Raw genomic sequence first — 18,927 nt, 5'->3', positions numbered from 1 at the left:
AGTGATGCAGCCTGGGAGCACCTGCGTCCCGACCTCCCGGTGCGTCCTCCACACTGCTCTGACCAGCCCCGGATCTCTGCCCTGCGCTCACACACCCGAACCCGGGAGTTGGAGGAAGAACTCTTTGTGGGAATAATTCAGGCTCTGCTGTTTCGCAGTGAAAACGCGCCTCTGATGATTCTGACAAAGAAAAAACATGCTGCAATTTCTGATCAGAGCCTCATGGCTGCTGCACGCGCTTTTTCCCCCCAAGTCCAATATTACAAGTTGGAGAGAGAGTAAATAAAGAGAGTGTTGTTGTTTGGTTTTTCCGGGTCTCTGCACACAATTACCGCCGCAGCGCGCTGACACTAACCTGCTCCAATAAAGAGCCGCTCAAATACTTTCACTACGCTTTTTGGTTCCCATTTCTGATTGGCTGCCGGGCCCTGTCGTGACGTCATACTACAGGGTCCACAGACACGTGCCTGGGACCAATGAGGAGGGAGCGTGCGCGTCACGTGACGCTCCGGATTCCCCACGAGGCGCGGGTCACTCCAATCCGCTCAGACAACTCAAGATGCGTTCAGGTGCCAGCGGAAATTCCTCACACGCACGAGCAGAGCGGCAGAGGCGGAAGGGTGGAGGCGCGTTAGTGCGGGGGCCCCGGGGGCCCCCCCGCTGCTTCCACTTCAGCACAATGTGTCAACATGAAAAAAACATGGAAGTGCATATTTATTTAATTCCTAAAAAATGTAAATTCCACAAAACAAAGTAACATGAGTTTCAACATTCTGCCGTTTTAATGTTGCTCCCTGAGAAACTACAAATATCCCGTACGGAAACCTGTTTGCAGCCTTCTTACATTCATGATTCAGATGATAAGTCAGACGCTGCTCCGCTGACCTCTTGGCTCGGCTTCAGGTTTCTGCATGTCCACTAAAACACCAACATCATGATTCATAAAACAACAACAGAAGCTTCATTTACTGAAACATTCCAGTTAATGTGAGTCATTACTGCTCTTGGAGGGGATCGGAGCCTCTGGAGGCCTGGTGACTGCACCGACACCTCAGAAGGAACACTCACAACAGTCAACTTCTTCGTTCCTTTTCATGGTTAATGTCTGGCTGTGAGAGCTTCCGTCACATAAACTGAGATTTGAATGAACTGGATGAGTCACTGAGTCTAGAAAAACGACAACTCTTCACCAACTGACTTAATGTGTCTTATTGAGATTAACAGAGTATTTTTGAATTTGTAGGATTATTGGGTGATTCCATCCAGGCTGTTAACCATCATGAAGAAATGAACACAGACCTCAGATAGATCAGTGGATGAAGGGATTAGATTTTCATGTATTCATTCAGAAGTTCTGCTTCTATGCAGGGTATTTTACACTTCAGTGTACCAACTTTAACATTAACAACTGCAAATGTGGACATAATTAAACCTTTTGAACAGTTTTTCAGGTCTCGTGTGGGCGGGTCTTACATGGCCACGCCCCCTTATGCTGATTGGCTACTCTGAATCCCCCCAGTAATGATGGTTCACAGAGATATCCATCCCTGAGTGAATTTAACGCCTGTATTTTCAGATTAAACCCAAAACTCTCAGTCTATTGATCAGCAAGTGTCAAACAGATAAAGACTGCTTTTTCCAACCTGACAATATTTATTTTTATTTTTCACTTTTAACAAGATGTTGCACCATAATAATCAGCACGGGTTATCACTATTTTGAGAAGAAAACAAAATACATGAGTCAACAAAAGCAAGTTACACAGACTGGGGTTTTCTGTAGATATTTACATTTGAACTTTTTTAACTTTTGACATAAGTTCATTCTATAAAATGTTATTTTAGGCCTAATAATTTATTGTAAACTCAGTCTTGAAGTTAAAGATGCTCTAAAATCACTCATATATCAGAATTTACAGCTGCAACAAAAGTCATGTAATGAGTTTTTAACTGACATTTTGTGAAGTGCTGCTCAATGTTTCTCAGTAAAAATATTCAACAATTCACGGTGCTGTTTCCAGATAAAGGAAGCGATTATTGAACATGCTTTAATTTTCAAATTATTATTAAATATTCTTTTCATTAAGCACGTGAAAGACAGTGTCAAAGCAGAGAAAGAGAAAAAAACTGCAAGTCACATTTTGTTCTCAAAATCCTACATTTATTTCAAACTTTTATGTAACTGAGGTCTCTAATGATTTCTGATTTGTGAAGTAACATAAAGAAATGAAGAAATCACCTGTTAGAAACGGTTAGAAAACAACTGCAACATTCATATTCACTACTTCCAGCAGCCCGCATGTTGAATTCTTGGTTCCCCCTTTGACCCCTCCATTATCTGGCTGCGCCCCTGGATGCAGTTTGGATTGAAAATTGGATGTTTTGTTCACATTAATAAGAAAATAATGTCGAACACTGAATGAAAAGCCTGGAAATATTTTTCTTGTGTTACTTTTAAGTTAAAACAGTCTCGTTTTCGTAAATGTCTCGTTTTCAATCCGCTCTAACATGTACTACTGACCCAGCTTAACCAGGAAATGTGTCTTTACTCCAAAGTAACTCATTTGTGTCTCTATTGAGAAAAAAACACATAAAATAAATGGATTTAAATCCCACAGCAGTAATAAACACACACACTTGCACTCTTGGACTCTCTTCTCTGACATTGATCCCTCTTTCAACAGAAATGAGGTTTTGTCTTCTTGGACCTGATTTGGCATTTTTGTTCTCAACTGGAAAAACAAGGCTCCTCACGGGAAGAAAATCCACAGATCACACACACCAATTCACCTTATTTCACATCAAAAAACAAACATGCACAGCACACATGCACGCACACAGGCAGAAGAAACAATATATTTCTTTGATGCTTTCATCAAGATCTGATCAAATTAAACTACACTGCACATGAAGAGGCCTCTGAGACAGAGACAGACAGACAGAGACAGACAGACAGACAGACAGATAGATAGATAGATAGATAGATAGATAGATAGATAGATAGATAGATAGATAGATAAATCCGTAGCCCCTCATTTATGTGTGTTTTAGCAGCAGAACAGCAAAACCATAAAAAACTTGCACCTTTTAATAATAATCAATAAGAGAATATAAATAATATTAAAACAGTCGCAGAGCATTAAAATATCTGTCTTCCTGTTGAGATGAGGGATCGACCTGCTTCTATCCTCCTCATGCTGTAACTTTATAAATCTGAGAGATATATCTGTTCTGTCAAGAAACGACGCAGACAAGATCAGCACAAAAAAACACTGATCTATGAAACAGCCGATGAAAGGTGTGCCCAGGTTATATGTGCAAAAAGCAGCAGTAAGTGGAAACTCCCTGATTCACAGAATTCATTCTGCGTGATGGAGGATGGAGCGTGAACCAGGGGGAGGGAGGGGTGGCGGGGCAGTCTGAGGCCTCTTCTGCGTGGCGCGCTCGTCACACCGAGTCCACGAGCGCAAACACACACGTGCGGGTGTGATGGTGGGGGTGAAACAGTAACCGGAAACACTTCGCTACACGTGTTTATCCCGGCACTGTGGGAGGCGGCTGGACACTTGACCCACCTCGGCCTGGTCCATGGCTTTTTGTTCCTGTGAATTATTAATATTTCCCAGTGCAAATGTCTCGGGTCTGAACGCATTGTGTGTGTGTGTGTGTGTGTGTGTGTGTGTGTGTGTGTGTGTGTGTGTGTTACCAAACAAACAGACCAAAAGACATCATCTTGACAAATAATATTTCCAATACAGCTATAGATCCCCTCAAATTAATAAGTAATGAAATTAATTAATCCAATAAATCCAAACATCTACGGGATGGAGTGAATTCAGCTTGATTAGAGGCATCTGTTTCATTCAAGTCTAAAAATGAAATGAAACCCCCTGTCTTTCTCTGAACACACACACACACACACACACACACACACACACACACACACACACACACACACAGTTGATCAGATCATCTAGATTAGACCATTTTGAGGTGATTAAAGTCTGGCCCACCTGAAGTGTCATGTTATCCTGTGAATACTGTCACATTCTTTAATTTTAACATTGTGGTGCTTTTTTCCCTGATCTGATCACGTTGTTTGACACACTACTGAGACGATTCGTTCCAGTTAAAAAAGAAAAAAAAAAAAAACAAGAAACAAATAAAAAGATTAAAAAGAATAATGGACATCCATTCTGTTTGTGTTTTGGTCTTTTCCAGTTTTCTGCGCTTTGAATGAAGCGCAGCATTAAGGCTAAATTTAAGTTTCAGAAGGATTCAGTAATGTAGGATATGAAGTCACGTAGCTTGCACATTTCAAATAATTTCAAAAGAAGTCCCAAATCATCTGAACGTGAGCCAAAAAATGTGCCATTGTCTTTTTTAAAGCTTGGAATCAAAAACGTGTGTCAGCTATACAGTTTTTTTTTGTTTTTGTTTTTGTTTTTTTTGCCTCGTTTTCCATATTATGTCTTTGGAATTTGTGGTGTTTTCAGTTAACTGGAAGTTTTCTTCAGCAGGCTTTAGGGTTGTTTCAATTACAGACTTTATGACACGAATCTCCCTTTCTCTTCCCCGCCAGGTTGGTCCTATCAGTGGGAAAGTGTCCCCTGTTGGAGGGACTTTGCTGGACGTCTGGGACGCAGAGGTCCATCATGTCGCGTCCGCCACGCGGCCGCTGGCCGCTGGCCGCGCGCTCTGAGCCTCTCGCTCCGTGTCGGAGTCCAGATGTGAGATGAGCTGGGAGACAAAGCAGAGGTCAGCCGGGACCATCAGCTTCCTGTCCGCTTTACAAACCCCTCAGAGGGGCGGAGGAGCGCGGGGGGCTCCGGGGTTAAGGGGACACTTCCTATTCCGCTCCGGCTGCTGTCTTTACGCACGGAGCGGGAGAATCAGCGCGCGGACGCACAACTATTGCGCGACTGGAAGTGACGGACAGGAGTGTTTGAAGTGGGAGTCTGTGACCTTCACTAGGTGGTGAGGTCAAAGGTTTCTGCAGAAGCGCTGATCAGATCACATTTAGGCTTTTTAGACGCATCTTTCTGATAGAGAACAGAACAGCTCCTCTCTGTCAAAATGTTACAGCATCCTCTGTGGCAGCAGCACGCAAGAATGAAAATAACAGCACGCGAGGAAAGGTAAGATAAATCCAAGACAAGATTAGGAGAATAATTTTTAGTATTTATAGCACAGAGTACAGTGGCACGTGCAGATTCCATTTTCAGTTCAGACAGTAAGAGCCACTGCGAGGGAGCAGGCTTTGAGGAAATGCCATGAGCAGGCACATAAAAGGGTAAATCACAGGACGCCTTGAGCTACAATGTGTAAAAACAGGAGATCTAAACACGATCTGAAAACACGAGCTGTCCTGGATTAAACTGAAACCTCTGGCGCAGCAGTCTGAAGTCAGGATGTTAAAGAATTAAACAGTCACAATGCAAACAGAAGAACACACCGCTAAAAACAATTCAGTGCTTTTCTTGACAATAATGGTCAATCATTCTGCAGATTAACAGTTTTTGATACATGGAAAAATGAGCTCCACTTCATCAGGGACGTCAATCACGCAATGTTTTGACATATCATTCTCTTCCTGTACACACTTAAAAAATACAAATGGAAACCTATTGTCTGATTTTTCTATTTTCAGAAACGAAATTGAATTTTCCATTTAGTCCGACAGTGAGAGCAGGAGGGGACTGCAGTGAGAGCTGCTCTCTTTATGTCCCTTTGCATCCGTTCCAGGCCACACTTTCTATCAAATACGTTTCAAGCTGTTAAAATAAAAGAGGGATCAGTATAAATGAACATTATAGAGAAAAAGGGAAATGTGCATTTGGGGCTATGTTGTCATTATTTCATGGCCTGGCCCAGCTGAGAACAAAGCAGACTGCAGATCTGATCTGACTCAGATCAAACTGTTAGCCATTATTATTGTTAACCAAATCTATTGTCGTTCAGTTGTGTTAAAAACTAGAAAGAAAAAAAAATACAGGTCAATCAGAATAAAGCCATGTTGTTTTAACAGATGAGAATTTAAAGTGCTGAATGAAAACAATGAATAATTGTCTGTACACTGTTTAAATAGGATAAAATGGCGACATCCTTCCGCCAGAGCTGCTTCAGCTCTACAGCCCAACAGCAAATGTCATACAGAATAAAAGCAAAATCTGCCAAATTCTCAGTATAACGGATTAGAAACAGGCTCAGTTGTGTTCAGAAGTCTTAATGTCAGAACGTTTTCCAATATTTAAGATCAGTTAGTGTTTAAATGTTTTTTTAAGGCTGTATAAATATATATATTTGTGTATTTTTGGTCAGACTATGTCAGTGAACATCTTTATCTGAGAAGCATGGCAGTAAATGGTTAACCCAAGCAGCACTGACGAGAGACGTTTGGGTTTTTATCTAATCTGACCTCAGACTTTCACTGGGACTGAGGTTTCCTCTTGTTAATCAACCTGGTCTGCATTTTCTTCAAGAAATAACTTCTACTGTATTTAGGTTAAGTGTGTGTGTGTGTGTGTGTGTGTGTGTGTGTGTGTGTGTGCTTTAAGAATCTGTATTTTGAAATTGGATGAATTTCCACAAGTAAAGAAACTTAGCTTCAGTTTCAGAAAGCAGCATCATGTAAGGTGAGCCAGCAGCCAGCATGACCCTCAGTGTGTTCTCTGTGTTCGGTCTGAAGGTATTCTGATAAAAACAGGTTGAAGAAAGAGGCTCCTGTGCCGGCGCCCTGCTCCTACCTGGACCTCTGGCCTCCCCGGCTGCTCTGGGCTCTGTCCTCCTCTGCTGACCTCTGACCACCTTCAGAAGAGCCGAGCGGGCCGGTCGCTCTCAGGTCCCTCTCTAATCCTCCCGATCGCCACGGTTTGGATAAACCCGCGGTGAATGCGGCCGGCGGGCCTCCCGGGCTCCAGCGGAGCTTGGCGTCCTGGACCGTCGCTCGGTCCTGCATGAGTTCACAACAGTGCTCGCTGACAAAGAGAGGTTTTGCTCCATTGGCTTTTTTTAATTTTATTTTCAAAGAGCTCTGTAACTTTGTGCTGTGCAGAAGAAAGGATGCAGCTCCAGTGAAATGTGAAGCAGGAGGCAGACCAGTGTTGGTCTGTTTGGGAAAAGGAGGCGAGAAAAGGCCCAGAAGAGTTCAAGTCTCAGCTTTAGTGAAGGTTTCCTCTCTTTGTTTTAATCACGTTATATTTAACAGAGGGTCAGTGTGAGGTTTACAGGTCATTCATTCAGGGGCTTTTCAAACTAGAACATGTGGTGAATGTTGTTATTTCACTTTATTAATCCATTCAGTAGATCGCAGTGTTTCAGTGCATACAGGCAACAATGATTGATAGAAATAAAAACACAATACAACTGAAAGACTCCTGTGTTGGTAAAAGATGCCATTTCTGCAGCAGGTAGAAAAAACTTTATTCATGAAGCAGAACTAGTCTGAGGACATGGTTTCATCTGTGTGCGTAAAGCGCTCAGTGGTTTTATTAATACATACTTTCAATTTATATGACTACTCTTCTCTTCATATTGAAATATCTCATTGATTCCTTGAATTAATAAAATATGAGATGTCCTAGACAAACTGTAAAACTTGTGTGGAGGTCTGTGATTCCATCTGAATGTAAAAGATGTTTCCTTTGTGTGTGTTCAACACTGGGAGGAATTCATTCAGACCAATATATCGACAGTGTCGCTGGAAGAACCTAAAATCAGCTCTAACATTTCAATGAGTTTATTAAAGTTCAAATAAATCAGAGCAATGCAAGACAGGAGTAAAGTCTGAACACAAGAAAAATCCAAAATGTGAGGGAAGTGTGTATGGATGGAGGCCAGAGAGGTGAGTATCAAAATAAAACAGGAAGTATGAAAAACAGGCGATGCAGGACAACTTCACAAAGACAGAGGACATGAAAAACACTTCAGTTCAGTTTTCTTCATCAATTATGAGAGAAAAGCGGGTAATGGTGATGTTTTCAGTTTGCTTCACTAAAATGTTGAAGTTCGACACTCAGACCTGACCGATAGAGAACAGCCGGAGCTGTTTAAATACAGGCTGGGCTGAGGGACCCAGCCCTCACTTCAGCTCCGTTTAACTCACTTAAAATATGCTTTTTCAATTCAGTTCAGGTGAATTTATATTCATATTCTATTAGCTCCAATTCAAAGAATGAATTCAGTCTGAGTCATCTTTTTTCAGTTCACATCAGTTCGGTTCATCTGTCCATCTTCCATCAGGCAATTTAATGTAGTATTTTTTAATCTGATGTAATTCGTCTGAGTTCAGTTTGGAGGGATTCAGTTCAAAACACCTTCTTTACGGTGACGACTCTCAGCTTCCGTTTTCTCAGCCAGCAGTTTGGTGAAATCCAGCTACACCGATTTAACACGAAAACGGGAAGGAGAGCCGGACTCACCTCCTCATCACTGACAGGAAGACTTCAGTCCTCCCAGGATGTGAAGAAAGGCGAGCGGAGCTGAGGCTCAGAGGTCACTGTCAGTGCTCCACTGTTTATGTATCAGTGTAAAGTCACTCATCAATGTGGTGCAGCTGTGTCTGAGTAGGTGGAAACATCAGCCTGTGCTGTTAGCTTTAGCTTTAGCTAAACTCTGCACACCCACCAGCACTTCTGTCAAACTTCAGTATCCCGTCTAGCAGGTGGTCGATACAGTAAATGGACAGAATCTAAGATTTTGTAATTCTTTCCACCACTGACTGCAACACATCATCACATTCAGTCTTGTTTGTCCTTTTTGTTCTGTATCAGTTGCTCTTTGTATTTTCTCTATTCTCTCGGTATTGGGTGGCCTCAAAGCTGCTTTCAAACAAAACCTATTATCAGCATTATTATTGGCCTGCAGGTTGGAGTGCAGTTAAAAAAAACAAAACAATCACAAAAAAATTCCATTTAGGTTCATTGAGCGCAGTCTGGCTTTCCCATATTTTTATTTTAAATGGGTCCAACTTAATGTATGGAGAGAGTGGAGTCCAGCCACCCCACTGTGAAAACGGTCAACTTCCCTCGTTCATTTTAGTTTCTTTAGATCAGATTTGATTTGACTCAACTCAGCTCAGCTCCATTCAATTATTAGTTTCTTCGGAGATTCTCAGTTATCTTTTGGTATGAATATCTAATTTGTTATCAGTGATCACTTCAAAATTGAAAGATTATCGATGGATGGATGGATGGATGGATGGATGGATGGATGGATGGATGGATGGCTGCCACCAAGCAGAGTTGCTGGCATGGCAAGCTTTGTTTAGCTACTTTACTCAATCACCTGTCTCTGTAGAAATACATTCTCCTGAGAGATTGACCATCTGTTTTACCATCTGATCAGTGGAACCAAACAGTGGAAGCAGCAGTGACCATTCCTGCCTACACCACTGAGTGATCTCTAACTGTTTTATTCATCGTTATCTAATATCCGTCTGTATGAATCATCTGTAAAGGACAGGGAAGGTCCAGACATTCAGTGTATAAAGTGAAGCAGAAAGCTGGAACATGCAGGTTTACTCTCATGTGACCTCGATTGATGCAGAACGACCATCATTATCTCTTATCTCCTCTCACACCACGTTCTGTCATCTTTTCACAAACGCTATAATTATTCCTGCTGAAAACCATGTTTTAAAATGCCCTAATTAAAATTGTGTTCTTCCATCTCTTTAATCTGAAGCTGCTGATTGAATGTGGGTGGCAGTAAGTACTGCCAGGGAGACCCTGGGGAAGTTTTCTATTAGCCTGTCTCCCCTCCTCTCCCCCCTCCGCCGCTCTTAGAGGTCATTCTCTCTTTTTCAATTAAAATGTCCTGTTGCTCCTTAATGGCCTGATAATGGCAAAACACACACACACACACACACACACGCAAACACACTCTCACACACTACATGTGAGTTTGTGTTATTTTTAAATCACATGTAAAGGCACTCCTCTCAGCTCGACCAGATTCAGTAAAGCTTCAGCGGATAAACCGTTAAAAGAGGTAAAGCAGCTAAAAAAATCCAGAGGAAGTTGATAAAACTGACAAAAACCCTTAAAATGGATGAAATGTAAAATAGCAGAAAATAGATTCAGACTGATAAAATGAACCAAAGGTGAAACTGTTCAACAAAAGATTTCTAAAAATGGCTAAAATGTCCTTTGAAATGTTTAAAAATGTTAAAATGCCATGAAAAAAAAAACAATTTAAAGCCAGACTTAAAACTAACTTACAAAAAACTGATTGAGTAAAAATAGGTCAAATAACAAAAATATTTAAAGTTTAAAAAAATTAAACCAGTTTGCAGCTTCAGATGTGATTACATTGAAAACTGAGTTTGCTCTTTAGGTGTTAAACATGGCAGACATCCGCTCTGACCTTTATTCAACACTCACAGCTGAGGGTCAGTGGAACGTATTTCTTCACCAGTTTTCTTGAAACGGACAGATCTTCCTTGTTGTGTCTGTTGTTTCCTGTTTTTTCTTGCAGCTGCAGCTTTCTGAGAGTTCATTTCATTTTAAGAGGTGATATTTAGACCCAGAGTCGTGGTCATGTGTGTAAGTCTGGGTTCTTGCATGTTGTCGATGACTGTAATGCTGATTATTATCTTCCACAGAGCTGAAAATCATGCAGCATGTGACACATTGTGAAGGTGTTTCACACCGATCTCCACTAACAGTGGTGCAGCTGCTGTTATGGTGTCCTGCCTGAAGGGTGTCATTTCCTGTCAGGTGTCAAACAGTGTTAATTTTGACATGAATTTTTCATTTCATTTTAGTTTTAGTCACTCACCAAAGATTTGATTTAGTTAAAGTCACATTTTAGTTTTTTAGTTTTGTTTTGTTTTAGTTAGAATTTAGTCTGTGGAAATTAGTTTTGGTTTTAGTCTTAATTTTAGTCTTGATGAAATTTGACAGTTTTGTTGTACTGTAGTAAATTAGATAGATAGATAGATAGATAGATAGATAGATAGATAGATAGATAGATAGATAGATAGACAGGTAGATAACTTTATTGTCTCAGTAGGAAATTTGTCTTGGGCAAAGTGCAAAGTGCTACATCAACATACATATACACATAAAAACAACACAACATAAAACCACAGTAGCAGAAGTGCAAAAGGATACATGTCACGGTTGTAAAAACTCCACTGTAAGCATATCTTTAATTATGTTTAGATATTTAAATTTAGAATGTATCACATAACTCTTGTATCATAAATATGAAAATCTATGGCTTGTTGGAAAAAATTTAAATATATGAACTTCAGATTCTTTCTGTAAATTCTTACAACAAATGACAGCCTGCAAGAAAAAAACCTCCAATCATAATGACCAGCAGGTGGCGGTAATGCAACCAACGGGATGCAAGCTGCTGTAAAACATCACAGAAGAAGAAGAAGAAGAGAAGCACAACAATAAATAGTGCTGCTGCGGTGCTGCGTCTCCGTATCGGAGACAGAACGGAGCCGGACCGGAGCCGGACTGGAGCCGGACCGGAGTCAGTGAGCCCGGCGTGAGGATGGTTGTAATAACCCAGCTCGTCCGGCGGCCAGCGGCAGCTTTTTCGTCACATTTTTACTCGTCAGTTCATGATGTTCAGAGATTTTGTTTTAGTTTTTGTTTTCATTACTTATTAAATTTACGTTCTCGTCACAAATTAGTCACGGAATGAAGGGTCGTCAACGAATAGTTTTCGTTTAAGTTTTCGTTGACAAAATTAACACTGGTGTCAAAGGTACAGCCGGAGGACCAAAGTGGGCCGTCCAGAGAATCCACTTCAGTCCACATGACAATAAAGATTAAAATTCACAAAGCAATTATTAACTTTTATTTTTCTTTTTTAAATTAACGTGAGCCCTGATTGATTCTCTGTAGATCAGTGAAACAGTTAATTTACTGCTAATGAAGCAGAATCAGCAGCATCAAACAACCTGCTGTGGAAGGACAGTTTTTGGAGATTGTAATGATTTTTGCTTGACAAAGCATCATTAAAATGGCTTAATGTAGAGACGATGGCATTTCTTTTACTGAAACATTTCCATCCTCTGACAGTTCAGTGGCTTCCCGCTGTTATTTACAAAAAATGACCACAAAAGATCATCCATTGTGAAGTTGTGATTCATCACTGTGTTGAAAATGAAGCTTTTAAAAAGCTTTGGATCCCCTCAGATTCACAATGAGCACATTGTCCACATGTAATATAAAAATGTGAATATCACTGCACGCTGTTTCATGACAACTGCTTCATTTTCCAGGTATTTTAAGAACAAACATCAGAAAGAGAAAGCAGTAAAAGGATGTCGTCAGACTGAACTCATGTCACCGTTTTTCATCACCAAAGATTAACTGCAGGGTGGTGTGATGGTAAAGCTGACTCCACCGCTAGAATCTTTCAGATTCAGGTCCTTTTGCATGTGCTCTCCGTGCACATGTAGGTTTTATTCAAGCAGTTCATATGTAGCCTAAGCATCTGAGGCTAACTGGAGGCTCTAACAGCGTGTGTGATGTTTTCCTGCCTTTAACCTCCGCTGGGATGGCGTCCAGCGAGCCACTGATCTATTCCTAACTTTTGAAGGATTAAATGAAAAGATTTTTGCAGGACAGCAACAAACTTTCATGAGTGCACATGTCTAACAACAACAAGAAAAGTACAGAAAAGCAGCGGACATTTCGAACTCAGAGTAGCAGCATCTTTCAGAATTCAAAGTTATCATTGTTAAGAAAAACTCACTGGTCTGTGGACTCAGACTCACAACAAACTGTTTTGTATCTGTTCTGTTCTTAAAGCTTTTTTGTGTGAATACATGTTTAATAAATGTATCTTTGACTGATTTTTTATCATTCAAGACTTTTCCAGACAGTATTGCATCTGACTTAAAGAACAAGAACAAGAAGTCCTTACACTCACTAAAACCTGTAATGAAACCAAAAAGTAATAAGTCTAAACCTAATACGAGCCTCCAAATCTGCACTGAAATAAACTGAAACGAACTCAATTTTAAATCAAAAAGCCAAACCAGAAAGAATAAAAAGCAACACCAGTAAAAAATGTAAACTTTTATAATCTTAGCATTAATGGAAATGTAGATTAAGACTCCATTTACATGGTCAGTGCTGAAAATACAGTTTGCATGTCAGGCTCGTCGGTGTTATTAGAACAGTGTGTGTGCAGAGAACAGAATGATGCAAACATGTCTTCATTCCTTGTATTGAACCACTGTTTCTCCTGTTTAAACAGATCAGGAGAGAAGAGCTGATTTGAAAAAGCATAATCTTTCTGTGATTCTCATCACTGCTGTCGTGTAGATAAACAATCAAAACACAACAACAGTTTACTGTTTTCGCTTGAGAATTATTTTTTTCTAATAAGTTAATATGTTTTATTTTATTGGCTGTAATGGGACTAATTTATGCACATTTTCATGAAAATCTGGTAAGATTTCTGCATTTCCTTTTCAGTATTTTTATTCAGACATTGACATGACATTTCTCGAAATGGAACTTTATTGGCCCTTGTTAAACAGAACTGTTATAATCTACCAGCTTTGACTCAGTCTGTTTATTTTCTGTATCTGATTTCATATTTACCTTTATGTCCAATAGCTGTATAATAATCCTTCAGTGTCCTCAATATTCGTTGAAGTTCATTCATTTGAGCAGAAATAACCAGTATGGTTGAAAAAGCCATCAAGTCCACTTATGAAGATACAACTCTCATACCTGTGAAATGAAACACCACATGGGTAAACGCTCCTTAATCAATCGGCTACATCATGTCAGATCCATACATAAAGCGATGTCTAAATCTAACAGGTGTATGGTCATCTGCTGATCAGCACCGGCGTAATGTAGCTGTCAAACGGCTCGTCCAGTTACTGCTCCCGTGGCCCAGAGTCGCTCTGATCAGGGGGCTCGGGGTGACAGGGAGAAAAGACCAAGACCAACGTGGTGCGTAATGAGCAGAGGTGTGTCGAAAGAGATGCGTTAATTTCATAGTGAGGAGATCAAGAGGTGACCGTCTTCATCATTAATGTAGCTGTCAGAGAGATCCTTCAATTACTGCTCTCAGCTCACCGCAGTTCAGTTTGTCAAGGTGTCTCAGAGCTGAAGCACCCCTGATTCACCGTGCAGTGCATGGTGTGCGTGTGTGTGTGTGTGTGTGTGTGTGTGCGTGCATGTGCGTGTGCGTGCATGTGCGTGTGTGTGTGTCTGTGTGTGCCAGCTGGCTTGACACCTGCTAATGAAAGAAGTAATTAACTACTGCAGGAACAAATTGTAAAAGGAATGACATGTTAGAAAATCAGAATTACACATCCTTCAGCAGATGAGTGCAGCCTGTTTGGATGGGTGTGAGGGATCAGGGGAAACACACCTGCTTTTCACTAGAAGTGGCAAGAGCAATGAAATGTAGACCTTGAGAGAAACGCGACTCCCCCTGTGCATCTTCGATACTGATAGTTAAGTTTAGGACATTGAGGTACTGCAGTGGGTGGTACAGTGGTACAGTGGTTGGCACTCTCACCTCACAGTCAGAGTGTTGGGGTTCAAAAACATGCCAGGGCCTATCTGTGTGCATGTGGAGTTTGCGTGTTTCCCCGTGGGTCCTCAGCAGTCCAGAAACAGAAAGGATAATCCTGTTCAGAGCAGGACCGGGTCCAGCCAGGCATGTATAAGGGGGCAGCCACAAATGTTGAGGGGGCATTGTGCTCCAGCACCTTTTACCATGTCTAATTGACAAATTCACCCACTAGGATGCGGGTACACTGAGCAAGTACCTTGTAAAGTAGTGTCGTCTCAAATGCTTGGCACTTGTTTTATTGTAGTTATTGTTGTTAGACGAGGGCTGGGCGATATGGCCTCAAATCAATATCATGATATATTGAGCACCTCACCTCGATAACGATAAATGGACAGTAATTCTGATAATTCCCTATATTATTAGTACTATATTATTCATATTATTAGTTTTCAACTTGTGAAAAGTGGGAAATAACTGATTTAGGGTTAGGGTTAGGGGGATTTAGTTTGAGGGGGCACATTTATTTGAGGGGGCCAGGCCCCCTCTTGCCCCTGCGTAGACCCGGCCCTGGTTCAGAGAAATTTCTATCAGCACACTATGTAGAGTGTATGAGGGTTTTTCTTTAAATTCTTTTCTTTAACAAACAGTTTCATGTTGAGTGTATAAAACTACAGAGCAAGTAATCATTCTTGATAAATTATGATTTTGGCATTGATGATTTCTTTTTGGCGATTGCAGTCAAAATAACAGACAGAGGTGTCTGAAGATGCAAAAGATTTGTCATAAAATTACATGTAATGCATAACATATCATACACAGATTTTTATATTTTACAGGCATTTTATGACGCCCCACTGAATCATATCTATACTATTTCAGAGTTACAACATTTTAAATACGTTAATTTCTAAATACAAGATTGCCTCGCATTAGTGGAAGAAGAGCTAGTGTGTTAATGTGACTTTTTAAGGTCGTTTGACCCAAATGTCAAATAACGCTGGAGTGTCCTCAGCCACTGTCAAGTTTCCGTTACACGTTTAGATATAAACATTAACTCTCATAACTGAGGGGGGTTACATGTTTAGTACAATAACATATGTAGAGATTTCCATTATTAAATTATAGGACGATGATGTTTTTAGACAAAACGCATGTTCTAGCAATAGAATTATGTGGTGTAATTCATAATAGGGTTGAATAAGGTTAAATGAATTAAATTTTAAACGGTGATCATATCGGGACTCCCCTCCTAACCTTCTCAAAATGCAGCGGTCCAAGGCGCGCTCAGTGATTTGGCGCTAGAGTGTCTCCACATCAAGCAGGGACACTTTACTCTTTCTCAGCCTTGCAGTTTTCATTGATATCCAATCCTATGTTTTCACCACACAGCCATGTCTGGCGAGGAAAATAAGGTTTCCGATGAACTTTTCAAAGATGTCAAATTCTACGTGGTTGGGGACATTGACCAAAAGGTGAGGCTCTGGACGTTAGCTTATTTTAGCTTTCACTAGTAGCATGCTAGCTTGCTAACCCATTCAGCCTGAGTGACAAGCTGGCAGCCAAGCTAACTGGATGCTACATTACGAGCTGGGCGTTTTGCTTTTAATGTAACATTCTGCATGTTTGCTGAGCGGTTTTAGAAACTGCCTGCGCTGCGTGTTGACTGCACTGCCCTGTGCGCCTTTAGCGCTACCGCTTAGCATTAGCTGTTAGTTTGGGAGCTTTGCTGTGCCTCTGGTTTATCGGTGTGTTAGCGCTGACATTATCTAGCTTGTCTTGTCTGGAGCGCGCCTGCTCTTCAGCCTCCGTGTTGTTAGTTGGTTGTTGAGATGCGTAGTGACGCGTTCGGGATTACACTGTTATTTAATGTCCACATTCTGCTCCATGGGACCTCATGAGTGCGCCTGCGCCGCCGCTTTCCCCCCTCTCTGTTATTGGAGACCTGTGGCTGGGAGCCGCGCAGCACTTCCTGCCAAATAGTGTTCCCGAGTCGCGCCTTGCTCTTCTTGTTTGTGTTTATTCTGCAGGTGCGTGTCAGAGCTGTCACATCCCGCCGACCCTCCATGTCTGTGATCAGTAACACACCGGCGCTGCTCAGCCTGGACATTGAACAGGCTACAACTGAAATACTTATTGATCCCTGAGGGAAATTCGTTTTAAGGAAGCAACATTCTCAATCCACTGCCAGGGTTTTGAAGTTCTGTGCATCTTGGAATAGAAGTGATAATACTACAAACTCTAGATTCGGTGGTCGAGAGGGTTAGCTCAGAGCTGCAAAATGTACCACAAAGTTATCACTGTATAACATGTATTATGTCTTTGACAACAGATGGATTATGCTTCCATGCCCTGTGGAGTTTAAAGACAAAGTAAAAGAATAAATACTCAGTGTTTATCATCTTTTTGCATATTGCATGCTTATCTCATGCAGTGCAGCCATTCTTTAGCTTTGTGTACATTTTCCGTCTGCCAAAGGCTGCTTCAAATGCTTTGCAGTTCTATTAAAGTTTCTGGATTTCTTTGTCTATGTCTTAACATCTGATAAGGTATCACAGTCTGATCGAACAAGATGAGGTTTTATATGTGAAATTTAATCATTTATAACATTTTTGTGCACAATGGATGAAAATAGACATTTTTTTAGTTTCATGGTTTCAGTTTATACGAAGTCACTGCAGGAAAACGTTTTTCATGAGAAATGCGATTATTTTCATAAATGTCATAAGCCCTGAATGTCCTGCAGAGCACCTGATCTTAAATTCCTCAGTAACTTATCAGGGTGAGTGTTAAACCTGCAAGAAAAACTGGAATTCTCTGCTGTCGCCACCTGTCCTCACCAGAATGTTAAACCTGGTCTCGATGTGATGATGTGATGTGCAGTAAAGCTTCACAGAGACAAACATCACAGCGCCACATCTATGTAGAGCTAACAGCGCTTATATCTTCTTGTAGAAGGCTCTCGTATGTTGTCACAGGCTTTGTTGTGTGCTGGTATTTTGCATGGAGCATTTGGAAGGTTTGGTTCAAAATCCATTTGATAAATTCTGATGTTCATTATATTGAGAAGAAACTGGTCATTCAAACTTAACATAAAAAAACAGCAAAAAACTAAACCAAACATTTAATCTTTGAATCATTTAGTCTCCATGCACTAAGGAAGAATTTGTATTTGTGTTGAGTGGCACGTCTTTGTACTGAACTGAAATGTGAGTCTCGTCCTCCTGTGAGGTAAAGATGTGCAGAGTCCTGCTGTGACGTAGCAGGAAACTCTGGAGGCCGTCGTGAGCTCTGCTCCGGCAGGAAGCAGCAGCCACCATTCTGGAGCTGTTGTTTCTGTCGCAGTACGTAGTGAGCGGCGCTGCGGCTGAAAACGCTCCCGATGCGCCTCGCTGCTCTTAACAAGCGCGCGACTGCATGCAGCTTCAGCTCGTGCTGCGAGGCCAAATTAAGCGCTTCAGATTCGAGATATGGGCTGCAGACCGGCTCATGCTGCAGGCGGTGCCTGACCACGTCCGCCCGCTACGCCCCACTCCTCCAACACGGTTTTCAATAACTCTGCAGCGTTGCTCCCAGCATGACTCTGGTCAAAGCCGTGCTCGTCCGGTCTGTGAGGCTTCGCTGCCAACTTTTCAACGTGGCGTGTTTTCGAGTTGGTTGAGTTGGACCGCATTGCGGCGCGGCAGCTCGTGTCATTTGATGAACCGTTTCTGAGTAAAGCCGATCCAGACCTCTTCTAACCACATCGTGTAGACGACAGAGGGCTGGAAGCAGCGTGTCTGGACCGACTGACTCCTCCGCCGCTGTTTCAGGTGGTGCAGCTGCTGAAAGCAGGCAAGGGGAAGGAGGTGTCCTACAATGCTCTGGCCACGCACATCATCGCAGAGGACGGGGACAACCCGGAGGTGGGCGAGTCCAGGGAGGTGTTCGACCTGCCCGTTGTCAAGGTAACGACTGTCTTCACGCTTTCACACTGTGAAGGAAGACAAACGGAGACGAAGTGTTTCATCCGCAGCTCACTTTGTTTTTCAGCCGTCCTGGGTGATCCTGTCGGTGCGGTGTGGAGATCTCTTACCGTATCCTTTCACCGTGGAGTCAAACTGCCACCCCAATGCCTGGAAAGTTTGCTGCTTGTATGAAATGTTGGGCTGTAACTGGAAATATTATAATCACAATGAGTATTAGATTCAGAATAAAGAGTTAACTGAAGAAAAGCTGAAGGTTTCTGAACGTTACAGAACATATAAGTTATTTGAAATATCCGTCTCCAAAACAGACTGAACTCATTTTAACTGTTTCCCAACATTCTACATTTGTGACACATTCATCCAAACTTGTTGACACTCAGTCTCTACTCGTTACACTCGCTGGAATCCTTTAGAAAACAGTAGAAGAGAAGCTGTGATTTCCATAACCATGGTGG

At 41.6% G+C, this 18,927-nt stretch overlaps 1 protein-coding gene across 1 annotated transcript in view; it reads left to right on the top strand.

Annotated features, from left to right (window-relative positions):
* Positions 1-15,801: 15,801 nt before the first annotated feature.
* The window catches only part of paxip1 (PAX interacting (with transcription-activation domain) protein 1), an 11,944-nt gene continuing 8,818 nt past the window's right edge, over positions 15,802-18,927 (top strand). The window contains exons 1-3 of the mRNA XM_030115689.1: positions 15,802-15,979; positions 18,317-18,451; positions 18,537-18,580. Coding sequence (XP_029971549.1) covers positions 15,899-15,979; positions 18,317-18,451; positions 18,537-18,580 — 260 coding nt within the window. The 5' untranslated portion in view covers positions 15,802-15,898. The remainder of the gene's footprint in view (positions 15,980-18,316; positions 18,452-18,536; positions 18,581-18,927) is intronic.

Source organism: Salarias fasciatus, chromosome 18 (assembly GCF_902148845.1).
Source record: "Salarias fasciatus chromosome 18, fSalaFa1.1, whole genome shotgun sequence".
Classification (NCBI taxonomy): domain Eukaryota; kingdom Metazoa; phylum Chordata; class Actinopteri; order Blenniiformes; family Blenniidae; genus Salarias; species Salarias fasciatus.
This window is presented reverse-complemented; position numbering and strand designations above follow the sequence as displayed.